The 15544-nt window shown below is 28.9% G+C and overlaps 1 protein-coding gene across 2 annotated transcripts; it reads left to right on the forward strand.

The window, feature by feature from the left end:
- The first annotated feature begins 1445 nt into the window (after positions 1-1445).
- LOC113378176 (ras-related GTP-binding protein C-like) lies at positions 1446-5410 on the forward strand. 2 transcript variants are annotated; one of them, XM_026618700.1, is made up of 5 exons: positions 1446-1568; positions 1669-2364; positions 2500-2642; positions 4913-5061; positions 5136-5410. In XM_026618700.1, the coding sequence occupies exons 1-5, from the start codon at positions 1566-1568 to the stop codon at positions 5387-5389; spliced, it is 1245 nt and encodes a 414-aa protein (XP_026474485.1). In that variant the 5' UTR covers positions 1446-1565; the 3' UTR covers positions 5390-5410. The 2 variants fall into 2 exon arrangements, with proteins under 2 accessions (XP_026474485.1, XP_026474486.1); XM_026618701.1 differs by having other exon boundaries at positions 1500-1568; positions 1624-2364.
- Positions 5411-15544: the final 10134 nt, after the last annotated feature.

A 15544-nucleotide genomic window follows, 5' to 3' on the forward strand; every position in this document is an offset into this window, starting at 1 on the left:
CACCCTTAATGTGCACTTGCTTATTGCATTTGACTATTCTGAAAGAGATGTCAATAGCTTTACTCTAAAATGTCTTATTGTAGATGCTATAAGAAAACTATTAAGTACTGTTATAATAATATCAATGATTGTTGTTTTTCTTTAAGACAATGATAATAATGACATTTTGAACAAACATTTGAATGCACATTAACAATAGCGCAGAAAAGATTCCCAAATAGAGACTGTACATCATAGATATTATGTAACTTAATGTTAATCAAAATAAATATATATGTAAATATATATATATATATATATATATATATATATATATATTGGTTATATATTGATCTGAATCAATATCAATCAAAGAATTGTGGTTATATATGTATATGTATATATATAAATAATATATACATTCATGTACATTTCTATTCTTTTTGTGCTCAGCTTGAAAGGCTGATATGCTAAAATGATATTACACACACACATATATATATATATATATGTATATATATATATATGTATATATATATATATATATATATATTTGTATATATATATATATACATTGTGGATAGCGTGTACATTTAAGTACATTTTTATGCTTTTCGCACATAGTTTTTACAGCTTACTACCATCTATTATAATCATATATAATGTTATATATATATATATATATATATATATATATACATTGTGGATAATGTGTATATTTATGTACATTTTTATGCTATGTGTGCTTTGTTTATAAAGAGAACTATGTAGATATAATGTAGAATGTTTTTGTGAAAAATAAATGCTTCAAAATTTTTTTTTTTTTCAATTTTTCTTTTTTTAAATTTTGAATTAAAACGGTCCATATAATTTTGGTTCATTTCTATAGTATTTTTTATACGCACCCGTTCAGGCGACTAGTGCCATCTGTAGCGCGGGGCTTCAACTAACACAGGAATGTGGCAACGAAATATGGCCCGAGAGAGCGATCTATATACTCTTCTTTTATCTATGCTTTGGTCCATATTTCCATATAAATCCATTTATAAAACTTTTGAAATAATGCCGACTCTAATGAATTAATTTATGAGAACAATATATAATTCCTCTATCCTTAAAAAATCCAAAAGTGTGTGTGAACATTATTAAAAATAAATATATAAAAAAATCGAAAAAATCATATCAAGGCCCGAGCTTCAATGCTCATTGTGAATAATATCTTTGACTACTTTACCCGTGCTCTATGGAATCAAAATACGCAATAATGAACTAGCGCCACCTATGGTATTTAATTTAATTTATTCATATATCCACACACATCCACACATTTTATTTGACACTGATAAATTTTTGATGTACATAATTACTTATATGGAATTAGACATGATAAATCGTTAACACTATTTTTTTAAATTGTTTAATGCACACAAATACTTCCATTCTGAGTAGAACTTTGGTATAAATATATTTTGTTATCTTCTAAAGTTTTATGATTTCGAAAGAGCCTCTAAACGTCCTTGCCACTTTTTTGACACACTCAATTCATTAATATTTAATTAAACTACAAGATTTTATTTATTTAAAACATGGTAAGATAATCAGTCAAATATTTTTTTCTCAAAGTCATTATTTATCAATTTTTAGTTGCAAAATATATTTACAATGCGAGTATGTACAATTGGTTTGTAGAGTTATCAAGATGAGGAACAACAAATGGGAGATTTTGATGTTGGATCTTTTCCAAAAGATTTTGGATATGGAGCCTTTGAACAAGATGTTAATAATGTTGGTTCAATACCTAGTGAACAAAAACCTAGGATATTACTCATGGGTCTCAGGCGGTCAGGGAAATCGTCAATACAAAAGGTTGTTTTCCACAAAATGTCTCCGAATGAAACCTTGTTTTTAGAATCAACCAATAAAGTTGTTAAGGACGATATTAACAACAGTAGTTTTGTGCAATTTCAAATATGGGACTTTCCTGGACAAATAGATTTTTTTGACCCAACATTTGATTCAGATATGATTTTTGGAGGATGCGGTGCCTTGGTATTTGTCATTGATGCTCAAGATGATTATATGGAAGCACTCAATAAGTTAAATTTGACTGTTACAAATGCTTATAAAGTTAACTGTAATATAAAGTTTGAGGTTTTTATACATAAAGTAGATGGCTTAAGTGATGATATCAAAATGGAGGTTCAAAGAGATATTCACCAGAGAGCTACAGATGATTTAACAGACACTGGTTTTCATCAAATTAATCTTAGTTTCCACTTGACTTCGATTTACGATCATTCAATTTTTGAAGCATTTTCAAAGGTCGTACAAAAATTAATACCTCAGTTACCTACATTGGAGAATTTACTCAATATTCTGATATCGGTATGTAGAAAGAGAATAATAGCATTAAAATGTAATATTATAATTTTTTTTTTTCAATTTTTTGATGAAATTAGATACTCGTGTATTTTATACATAAACATGTTTCATAATATTTTTATACCTATTTTATTTAAGAATTCTGCAATTGAAAAAGCCTTTTTATTTGATGTCGTATCAAAAATCTATATTGCTACTGACAGTTCTCCAGTTGATATGCAGAGTTACGAATTATGCTGTGATATGATTGATGTTGTAATAGATGTGTCCTGTATTTATGGGTATGTTATATTATTTTACTCATTTCTTTTTCAAGCAGATCTATATATATATATATATATATATATATATATATATATATATATATATTAGAGATGGGCTCATCATATCCGAAGCCGGATCAGTTAGAATTTGACTACACTTCAGGGAGGAGTTATATCCGCTTAACAACTCCATGACTCCGTCAACTTTGAAAACGAAATACTCGACACAATATTTGTTAAATCCCATTAATTATTTGAAATTCTTTTATAAACAGTTCAAACATATTTGTTGATATTATCATAAAAAGTCACGATGCATTTCTATATGCTTAAGTCAGATATGACAAAATCTCCGACACAACCCCGATTGGATTCACAGCGAGGGAGGAGTTGTATCGGAGTGAGTTACCCATTGCTAATATATATACAGTAGAACCTCGATTATCCGGACCTCGGTTATACGGATTCGCGATTATCCGGACATAATCGCGTCGGAACTTGCATATTCCGCCCGCGCAGCATTATCGCTATTTAGTAGTTCGTTTGCAATTTTACCAGTATGTTTTGACGTGCATATATACATTTTAAACATGCCTAAGCGTAAGAGGGTGGTGTTATCCCTTAAAGATAAAATAAATATTATAGAATCATTAAAAAAGGCGAAACCGGCCGTAAGTTAGCTTATAGGTATGGTGTAGGTACATCCACTATAAGCGATATCAAAAAGAATGCCGATTCAATTTTGTCTTTTCGTATACTTGCAAGTTAGATAGTGAAGAGGGGAGTGAAAATCGGAAAATGATGAAGAGACCGAAAAATTAACTCTTAGAAGAAGCTCTATATTGTTCGTTTTTACAAAAACGATCAACAAATTATTCGTAAGCAACTTTTCTTCTTCATTGATACTTTACGTACCACCTGAATATTTTACTTCATGATTAATATAATATGTATAATGTATGTATTAGTAAAGTAAATAATGTATGTAAACTGTTAATTTTCTAATAAACATCGATTTTTGTTGATATCTATGTATGTATTTGTTATTTTTGATAAACAAAACATTATTCTTCATAATTTGGATTATCCGGATGCCCATCGACAACCATTAGTCCGGATAATCGAGGTTCTACTGTATATATATATATATATATATATATATATATATATATATATATACAGTGATTACGTTAAAATTTTGTTTATGATTAAAGTTAAATGTGATATGTCGCTTTTTCATTTTGATCTATTATGTTTTGAGGACGTTTTAGTATCCGAACTAATATGGTAAGCAAACCAAATAAATATAAATTATAAATTTATTCATCTAATACTTTCCATAGATATTGACAAATGACATTTCACTTTTTTTTAGTTTACAACTGTCAAAATTTATTTAAATCTATAATCATTATATATTTCTGTTATTTTGAATATAGCATTTTGCTTAATAATATATCTGTTCCTTTTTCAATTAGTAAAATTAATGTATTTTTTGAACAGCCAATTTTTTTTTTCAAAAATCATAAATCGTTATTTCTCGAACTTTTCATAAATATTGACATTTATCATTTTAGTGTTTCTTTTTTTTTTTAAGTAAATTTCTGTCAAAACTTATGGACATTTATAAAAATTATATATTTCTATATTAAATGTATTTTTCAAAAATTCCTATAAAACAAGTTGGATATATACGATGAGGCAATAAAATTTAAAATCGGTTCAGTAGTTTAGGCGTTCATCGCGAACCAACGAGGTTTATTTATATATAGATTCATATTTATGTTTTTATATCATATATAAAGTTCACAGCATTATATAAATATTAAATATTATATAAATATAAAAATGTTCAAAGAATTATTTTTTCTCTTAAAAAATAATTTGCTTGCAATAATTTTTACAATCCAACATTTATTGGTAATTTTTTTAAATTCATTGTTTTATACATAAATTGTCTAGTCACCTGATTGCCTAGTTGACCCTTTATAGCAAAAAAATTGCGCTGATATTTCAATACTTTTATGGTCTCTTTGTGGCATACAATTTGAGATTTTTATGCATATTAAAATACATAAAATAGTTATTTCTTATAATCAAAAGAAAAAAGTTGAACAACACACTATAGAACACATTCGTGTCAAGGATTAGGTTTCAAAGTTGTCGGAGTCGTGCAGTTGTTAAGCGGATCAAATCCTAACCGATCCGGCTTCGGATATCATATGCCCATATAGTGCAAATTAATTATTCCAAATTTTTATATATATTTAATCTGTATAATGTTGTAGAATAAGTGATGATGTAGATACCACTGCATTTGATAATCAAAGTTCCAGTTTAATAAAACTTAATAATGGAACTATACTTTACTTACGAGAAGTAAACAAATTTCTTGCACTAGTGTGTATACTGAGGGAAGATAATTTTGACAAACAAGGTTGAAAATTTGCTATTAGGTGAATTATCATTCAAATGAAACTTTATGAATATGCTATGAAATTTTGTTTCTAGGGGTTATAGATTATAACTTTTTATGCTTTCGGGAAGCCATCCAGCAAGTTTTTGAATTAAGGAGCAAAGCACAAAAAATATCAGAATCAACATTAAATGTATCATCTAATATTAATAGTCAGCCTGAGATAGGCTCTACTAATAATGTTTTGAATGGAAACCTGCATATGAATGGCAATGAAACACTTTTGTCAGGAAGTTCTAGTCATAAACCAAATAATAATGGTTCTTCCGTTTTAATAGTGCATAGTTAACTCAACTTAACTCTTACACACACACACATATATACATATATATATATATGTATATATATCTCTAATTGTATATATGTAATAATTTTATATCATATTTTTGTAAAATAGCCTTATGTAGATAGTACCATGTATAAAATTTAACTTTTTGTTTACTATATATATATATATATATATATATATATATATACATACATACATGTATAAAATTTAACTTTTTGTTTACTATATATATATATATATATATATATATATATATATATATATATATATATATATATATATATATATATATATATATATAGACAGAAGAATATATTGCAGCAATAATTTTATTTGTTTTATCTATATTAGAGCTTTTATTGATTTTACATTATCAGTAGTTATTGCAAGCCAGCATATATAGCTTGTTATAACAGTCTAATTTGATGTCTAATGTTTTTAACTGTATAATATACTACTAAATCAGATTATCATAAACAAATTTGAAATTATTTTAACGTTTTTTAATATTATGAGTTTTAATATAAATTTATAAAAAAATTACATACTTGTTTATTTTTGAATGCTTGTATATCACTGCTTGTTTGGTAAAATATTGAAAACTAAATATTTATGAAGTCTTGTGAATAAAAAAATCTTAATATTCACTTAATTCATTATAGTCTCACACTTAAACCAAATCAATTTAAATATAATTGAATAAATTAATACTAATTATAATAAATGTATTTAATATACAAGATATTTTAGCAGATTTTATGTTTGTAATTGATTGCTTAAAGATTTCACACTTTTATATAGATTCGACTTTTTAAGTTGTTAATGTCTATTGCTGTGTTGATCTTTTCTCAAGTGCATACAGTAACTAGCTGTAAGTGGAATTCTGTCTTAAGGCAGTTAAGGCATCGTGCCTTAAGGCAAATTGCTGGAACTTCCCGTACCAAAAATGATTATTTTTTTAAAAACGATTAACATTTTTGAAAAAATGTTACAAAAAATGTTTTGAAAAAATTGGACAAAAAATTACTTTTTTTTTGAAAAAAAAAATTTTAAAAGAATTTTTTTTTTTTTAATTTTTTTTAAAAAAAAAAAATGTTTTCTTTATTTTGACATATTTTGCAAGATCTAAACTTTTTTTCAAAGCAATCGTACTGCTTTAACTGCATAAAGAAGAAATATCAAAGCGCGTAAGCGCCGCGTCGCCGTCTAACGCGTAAACATTGGTACGGAACCCATAGGAATGTAAACCAAATTTATACTTATTGTTAAAATCTCTATAAAATATCTGATAATTTGATGTGCATATGTCTAATGATCATTTTTGACCGCCAAATGGCATTTTTTTACTTTTTTCATTAGATCTCCGAAACCGCTAGACCTGCCCTTATGAAAATTTGATCGGTTCTTCACCTTGTCAATACAAGTAAAATGTTTTTTGAATTATCAAAATCGGACGCTCCGTTCTCTTAAAAACTGAGTTACCGTTTTCGGCACTTTTTGCCCCGTATCTTCGGAACGGTAAGACCTGCCTTCGCCAAAAACTAATCAGCACGTCTCCTTATCAATACGAATCAAATGTTTTTTGAATTATTCAAATCGGTTGATCGGTGTTCCCGAAATCTTCGACGAAAATTTGTATCCGCACATACATACACACACGCACATACACACACACACATATATCCATTTTTTCCAAGGTATGCCAAAATATTCAGAAACCTTTGAAACGTCGAGAAATGCAAAAATTTTCATTTTCGATTTTTTTGCGATTACTATAACTTGCCCTACGGGAAGTTAATTACTAATAAGTTATTTGATAATAGTTTTTTTTCCATAAATCAAAGTTGAATTAAATTGTTATGAAATTGAAACAAAGCTTAAAAATTAAAAAAATTTCTAATTGTAATAACCGTGGAGACAAAAGTTAGAAAACTTGTCCCATCATGAACCCTAAGTACAATGCTGAAATCATGCAATTTTGAAAGATAAATCATAGTTTTAATGAGAATTTCATGCAGGATTATCGAATCGGTTTCCATACGGTCATTCTATTATGGTGAAATGCTTCATTTCATTCCTTCGTTCTAATGAAAATGAATCTTTTTATTTTTAACAACTATCAGAACTTTGTCTTATGAACGGTTAACTATCTATATTTAACTTTCCGTAGGTCTAGAAGTTATAGGAATCACATCGAAAATGAAAATTTTTGGATATCTTTTTGTTTTCTTTTGTTTTAAGTTTTGAAAATTTTGTTTTAAAGGTTTCTGAACATTTTGATACAGCTGAGAAAAAATTTATGTATGTGTGTATGTAAAGATACAAATTTTTGTCAGCGATTTCGAGAGCACGGATCAACCGATTTGCATGATTCACAATTCGATTCCTATTGATGGGGGACTTGCTGAATGAATCAAAAGATATTTACTTGTATTGACGAAATGAAAAATTGGTTAAACTTTTGGTAAGGCAGCCGATCCAATAAATTAAAAAAAAGGCATTGCGCGGTCAAATAACACTGCGCTACAAAAATGGCACTTTCATTTTTTTTCCTTGAACTTTTTTTTAAATTCACCTAGAATTGTACGCTGATTTTAATATACCTTTCGCTTTTTCGTAGCAGCTCCAGTTTTTGAGCTTTTGGGAACTACACCAATTAGTATCATTTCGGCTATGATTATTGCACAACGAATAAATATTAGTTTATCAACTAAATTCAGTGTGCTTAATTCAGATAGTTTTTGTTTCATCTGGGGTTAATATGTTTTCGACAAATACCGGAAGCCTATGTCGAACTGCGTAAAGACATCCTATTTCAGTCACTTTAAAACTGAATTGCGCAATAAAGATAAAACGTGGGTTCTTCATACTATGTGAAAAAATTGCGTAGTGTGTTCATTATTATCCGGAAGAGAAAATATATGCTATAATTTTATTTAAACAAAAAACATTAGAATCGCCACGGCGATCGTTTCTTCTGTGTGGCAATAGAAGCAAATGGTCATAACCACAATCCCAATGGTGTTGAGGTCTACTTATGATCAACTACACAACTCCTATCTATGCTAATGATGAACAACCTAGGACATCAACATCTCCTGCCTACCATGTAATGGATGTAGAAACCAACGATAAAAGAGAGGACAGAAAGAATTAAAAACTGATATATCTGATGTAATTGATTTGAATTCATCACTGGCACTCTTATTTAGAACGGTTTTTGAAAAATCTTAGAGATATTAGCTAAGAGCAGGGCGAGGTTATCCACCAAGACATCACGACTTTGTAGGAGCGATATCAAGGAAGGTGGGACATCCACACGATGGCTGACAATTGTTGGACCTTATGATAAAATCAGTCAGGCCTTGTCCATACTCGAAAATAATATAAAGAGGCTTTTGAAGGCATAAAATGAAATAAGTTGTATTTTTTATTATAATTTGTGGTAAAACTAGCACATTGACAATATTTAAAAAACTAGAGTGTTAGCAAATTTCTGTAACAGTTTTCGAAATCAGCGTTCTCGAATTACTCAAAAACCATCATAACATCTCAGGAAAGAATGTTAGTGTCGCGCAGTGTAATCATTATACATATGCGCATTAATTATCAGATATTTAATAGAGATATTAATATTAGGTACAAATTTTGTTTACATTTTTATAGGTACCGCAGCAAGATTTATAATGTTTAACGTTAACCCTTATATTGCGACGAGGCGCTTACGTGCTCTGATATATAGTCTCTGTAACAGAGCGATTGCTTTAAAAAAAATCCAAAATTTCAAAATTAAAAAAAAAACATTCAAAATTAAAAACAGATCCAATTGTTTCAAAAATTTCAAATTTCTCAAAAATGTTAATTTTTTCTTTTCAGTTCTCAAATTCTCAAGTTCTCAATTTCTCATTCAGTTCATCAAATTCTTTCAGTTTTCAAATAAAAAAATTAAATTACAGTACGGAAAATTCCAGCAATTTGCCTTAAGGCACGATGTAACTTTCCCATAGGGTAAGTTACAGTAATCGCAAAGAAATCGAAAATGAAATTTTTTATATATCTTTACGTTTCAAAGGTTTTTGAACATTTTAGTATACCTTAGAAAAAATGTATGCGTGCATGTGTGTGTGCGGATACAAATTTTCGTCGACGATTTCGGGAACACCGATCAACCGATTTGAATAATTCAAAAACATTCGATTCGTATTGATAAGGAGACGTGCTGATTAGTTTTTGGCGAAGGCAGGTCTAGCCGTTCCGAAGATACAGGCAAAAAGTGCCAAAAACGGTAACTCAGTTTTTAAGAGAAGGGAGCGTCCGATTTTAATAATTCAAAAAAAAACATTTTACTTGTATTGACAAGATGAAGAATTTATTAAATTTTTAGGAAGGCAGATCCAGCGGTTATGGACTCTCAATAAAAATAAGTTAAAAAAGTGTCTTTTGGCGGCCAAAAATGTTTATTTGGACCTATGTACATCAAATTATCAGATATTCTATAGAGATGTTAATAATGTGCACACATTTTGTGCAATTCTTTGTTGGTTCCGTACCAAGATTTTTAACTACGGTATTGGAAGTTCCAGCAAATTGCCTTAAGGCACGATGCCATACACCACTAGTTAATCATTATCATGGATCAAATATTGATACATATGAAAACATATTTTAGATCTATATTTCCAATTGCAAATAGATGTCGCTACTGCTCGGTATCAGGGTTACTCGTGAAGGGGATTGAACCTAAAATGAATCATCGACGAGAATAACACGTAACGACATCTCCTGTCGGTTTCGCTGTTAAAGCTGTCATACACGATTTCCAAATAGTGACTTTTGCCTGGAGAATGACAAGACCAGCCGTTCCGTTTGTCTGTACACTGTGATTATTGTAATAATTTTTAGACCATTAAATATAATATAAAAAAATTGTTAGAACACATTTTATTATAAAGTGAATTCGTTTTAATATTAGGAAACTGTGTAAAAAATATAACTATAATACATGTTTAAAAATCAATACTGTGCGAAGATTTATTTCAGTGCTGTATTTAGTGTTTATTATATGCATCATTCACGTAAGTACATCCATATATTTAACAGTTTGATTCATTTTTTCTTGTGAATTGTTATCAGTACCCTTAGAGTATAGTATTTGGTTGATAGTTGTCAAAATTCAATTCACATCTTGGCTGTACTAAATGTCAAAAATGACTAGTGCAGCTGCAGCAGATTATTCTGCTAGAATAATGTGATTCTTAGAACTAGTTTTTATAATTCAGATTAAAATTATAGATTTATAACCACTATGTATTCAAACTTGTTTCTTTTATGATTGCACAATGTTTGCACCTCATACTACTTGCTATTGGTATTTAATAATATTTTTTAAACTGGTAAGCTAGTCACATTACTTCTTCACATTATTGTATAATTTGCTATATCATAAACATTGAAATTATGATCAGTTTCGTACTTACATGGTTACATATCAAAGCCCATGAAAATGATTATTATAATAAAACTAGCGGTGCATGGCATCAAGGCAAATTGCTGGAACTTTCCGTACCGATAATAAGGATTTTTAAAAAAGATTGAAATGTTTTCAAAACCTTGAATATACAAGATTTTAGAGAATTTTGAAATTTTTGAAAAAATTAGACTTTTTTTGAAAAATTGAATTTTAGCTGCGTATAACCGCGTATAAACGTTGGCACAGAACCCATAGAAATTTAAACAAAATTAGTTGTTATTATTACAATATTTGATAATTTGATGTGCATATGTCTAATTATTATTTTTGATCGCCAAATGGCATTTTTTTTTACTTTTTTATTTAGATCTCCGAAACCACTAGACTTGCCTTCCCAAAAATTTTATCAATTCTTCATTTCGTTAATACAAATAAAATGCTTTTTAAATCATTCAAATCGGACACTCCGTTATCTCATAAATTGAATTACTATTATTTGCACTTTTTGCCCGATATCTCCGAAACGGCTGGACCTGTTTATACCAAAAACTAATCAGTACGTCTCCACATCAATACGAATCGAATGTTTTTTGAATCATTCAAATCGGCAGATTTGTTCTCTCAGAACCTGCCATTTTTTGCACTCTTTGTTCCGTATCTTCGAAACGGCTAGACCTGTCTTCGCCAAAAACTAATCAGCACGTTTGCTTATCAATACGAATCAAATGTTTTTTGAATTATTAAAATTGGTTGATCGGTGTTCCCGAAATCGTCGACGAAAATTTGTATCCGCACGCTCGCACACACAGGTCGAGTGCAAAATGCAAGATTTGTTTTAGCGCCCCCCCATTAAGTTTAACTGTTAACAGTTTTTCATTAAAAGTAAGTATATAAACGTTTACGTTAATTTTTAATTAATTTTTAATCATTCTGGATTTAGTACACAAAAAATTAGATATAATCTAAAAGCGTATACATTGATTTTAAATTTATTTAGAAAATCGAGGCGATTCGCGGGTTGATCATAATCAAATATTTTCAAATTCTCAATTATTTCTAACGTATGTGTAATATTAATATTTGGGTTTTGAAACATTTAACTTATTTATTCTATGGAGCAAATCACGCCTAAAAAGCACAGAAAACTAGTCTTTAACTTTTAAACATAACACTCGTATTTCATGTGATTTTAATTTATTTTTTCATTATTTACAATATCCAAAATTGCATCGTAAACTTCTCCTTATTGGTATTGTAAGGGCCGAATTTTATTCAGCTTTACTTTCCCATCAGATTCAGAGTATCAGATTGTTGTTTTAAAGTTAAAATTTTAACGTATTTTTAAAGCATTGTCCAAAGATTAGTAAAAGATGCAAAGAAATTACATATTTCCTTAACTAGACCGAAACAAACAAATTGTATTTGTATCTGTATTATTTCTGCATAGTTAATAATTAAATGATGTATAAAAAAAAAGCTAAAAGATTTTTGTTCCTAACTACATTTTGTTTCCATTTTTCATATTTGCTCCATAAACCTAACCACGCATGTCTTCAACGTTCAAAGTTTGTCAGTTGTGAAACATTTGCAACAAAAATAAAGTTACAATTTAATTTTTCGGAATAAACAAGCCATTTTCTAAGCACTGACTCCCCATTTTCCACTTTCTTTATTATAATTAGTATATACTTCTTTAACAAAATCCATTTCAACTAAATCAGCTCGCCATTTTTCACCAATAACGCCCAATAATTAATTTAAACTTTCGTAGGTTTTCTCTTACGGGATTGAACACTAAATAATTTCTTTTTCGATTCAACGTTAACTTCAAACGCAGAAAAAATTAAGTACATTAAACAATAAGCAGAACAATAATTTACAAATTTGCAGAGTTATTATTATTTGGTTAATTGTTTCTATTGATATCACATTGCAGACTGAATATGCTTTTTGTGTCTCATAGTTAAGTTGGATTGTTTATTATAATCTATTAAGTATTCTAGATTTTTATTTAAATATATATATAAATAATATATTATAAACTTCATTTACAAACCTCGTTTTGGCGCCCCCTAAGGCGTGCGCCCGCATTTTTTGCATGCATTGCATTCAAGGTAGGACCGGCCCTGCGCACATACATACACACAGATACATACATTTTTTCTAAAGTATGCAAAATTATTCAGAAACCTTTGAAACGTAAAGATTACTATAACTTACCATACGAAAAGCTAAAATTATATGATAAATATTAGTAATTATTTAAAACACAGCTCTTCAAATGATTTTGCAGAAATTTAACGTTATTATAATAAATATAATCATATTTCTGGGTTCGTCAATTAACATTTTCTAACATATTGTTAAAAAAAACATATACTTTGTGAACTCTAATCTATTTTATTTGCTGTATCACTTATGCCAAAGTAATATACCATTTTATTAATAACACTTAAATTATGATATTATTTGTAATAATCTAAATTTTTGAAGAAATATTTCTAAAAAATCTCTAATTATGCTCATTAATAGTTACATTTAATTTGAAATATTTAAAAAAATGTTGATTTAATTGTTGAAGTATTTAATTCTGCCATGTTTTCGAATTCCATTTTGTTTGGTATGTTCATTTAAAAAACACAAAAAAAAACTATATACGTATATTAATTTATACAATTTACAAAGAATTTGTGTGTTATCGTCTGTTTCTAGATCATCTAGATATAATAATATTGTTGATTATTATATTTATTATTGGGGACATTATTATCTCGACAGTTCATCTTTCTTGTTGTATTTTCACAAAATTAGTTTGTATTTCTATTTATTTTTTGTTTCACCGATAAATACAATCGAGTGCGTGAAATTTCAGAAACGTGCATCATAAGGTCAAAAGTACTGGGTCTACTTCGTTTATGTGAACGTTTATTTCATTCGAATGGTGTTTTGTAATTTTTAAGATATTACATAAACACGTTTTCTAATTTCCAGATGTACACTATTTAATAAAAAAGTTAAACTAGTGGCATTGCAACCGTAATGAATATAAAATGTTTTCAAATAGACTATTATAGAAACTGTAACTTTCATTCGTATTTTATAGACAAAATATAAGAGCTTAAGCATTGGACGACGACGTTTATAAATGTTTACCAGGTAAGCAAATAAACTAAACCTAATCAAGCGAAGTTAGAATGAAGGTTTTTATCTCATATTTCTAAGAATTATATAAACTGAATTACACAGCTAACATTTTTTATTTTAAGTATATAAATAAGTGAGTTGTAGAATTTTAGCTGAATTAAAATTAAAATCCGAATCATTTTCGATATAAAAAAATGAAAAAATGACTTCTCCAAAAATTACTCATTTCTTCACAAGCAAAATGTTTTTTGAATCATTCAAATCGGATGGTCTGTTCTCTCAAAATCTAAGTTGCTTCGTATCTCTAAAATGGTTGGACCTGTCATTGCCAAAAACTAATCAGCACATATACCTATCAATAGGAATTGTTTTTTAAATCATTCAAATCGGTTGAGCGGTGCTCCCGAAAACGTCAACGAAAAATTATATTCACACATGCATACATATTACACACACATACATTTATTTGAATTATCCTGATATAATTCAAGTAGTATATACTGGAGATATCCAAAATTTGATTTTCGATTTTTGGACAATTAATATAACTTACCCTACGGGAAAGTAACAATGTGATGCATCAGTTACATTGTATATTTATTTTGTCGCATTTTATTACGTGACTCAAAAAGTCCGTAGGATAACATAGATGATGTAGCTATGTAATCATCCATATGATTCGTAGGAAGCAACAACTTTAAGAAGATATATGTCAAAATTGCATGACAATCCGACGATTAGTTTACAAGTTATAGAGGGTCAAGTGATGTTACTTTTGAGTTTTTCGAAACCATGAATTCAAAGTAACTCAAGAGCCTTTATTGACTACTAGGAAGAAAATCACAACTATCGACATACAACAAACTATTGATCTATAAAGTTATCCTAAAACCCATATGGACTTACGGAATTGCACTTTGGGGGACAACATTCAAGAGCAACACAAAAATTATTCAAACGTTTCAAAATAAGATACTAAGGATCATCCTGAACGCCCCAAAATATGTACCGGTATGGCTGCTCCACCAGGACACGGTCCTGCATACGGTAGAAGAAGAAATTTCAAGATACGCCATCAAACACAGTCACCGACTGGAGAACCATCCCAACGGGCTCGCCAAGGCACTCATCTCAGCAAACTACACCAAAAGATTAAAAAGGAAAACGCCTTTGGACCTAACTGGCATTCCAAGTCAATCTAGATCATAATCTTTTCTTAAATTAGGAGAGATTGCAACTGTGCACTCTCTCAAGCATTTAATAGTTTATTTTGCAGACAGCTTCTTTGTTTTGTTATTTATAAAATTTACCTAATGTCCATTGGACAGATGTAAATTATATCCAAAATAAAAAAAAATGAATTCAAAGCAATTTCATGGGTTGATTCATCATTGCTTTTTGATCGGTAAAAATACCATTGTTGCCAAAGTATCACTTGATAAGTGTTATCTGGACTGTGCCAAATCGAGACAAAGATGGAAAAGTGGTTTGCACATTTTAATCGTGGCCATACAGACATTGATGATGCTGAACTATTTGGA

Source organism: Ctenocephalides felis, unplaced genomic scaffold (assembly GCF_003426905.1).
Source record: "Ctenocephalides felis isolate EL2017-DRISC unplaced genomic scaffold, ASM342690v1 CF-g0.4_SCAFFOLD_01886, whole genome shotgun sequence".
Lineage (NCBI taxonomy): Eukaryota > Metazoa > Arthropoda > Insecta > Siphonaptera > Pulicidae > Ctenocephalides > Ctenocephalides felis.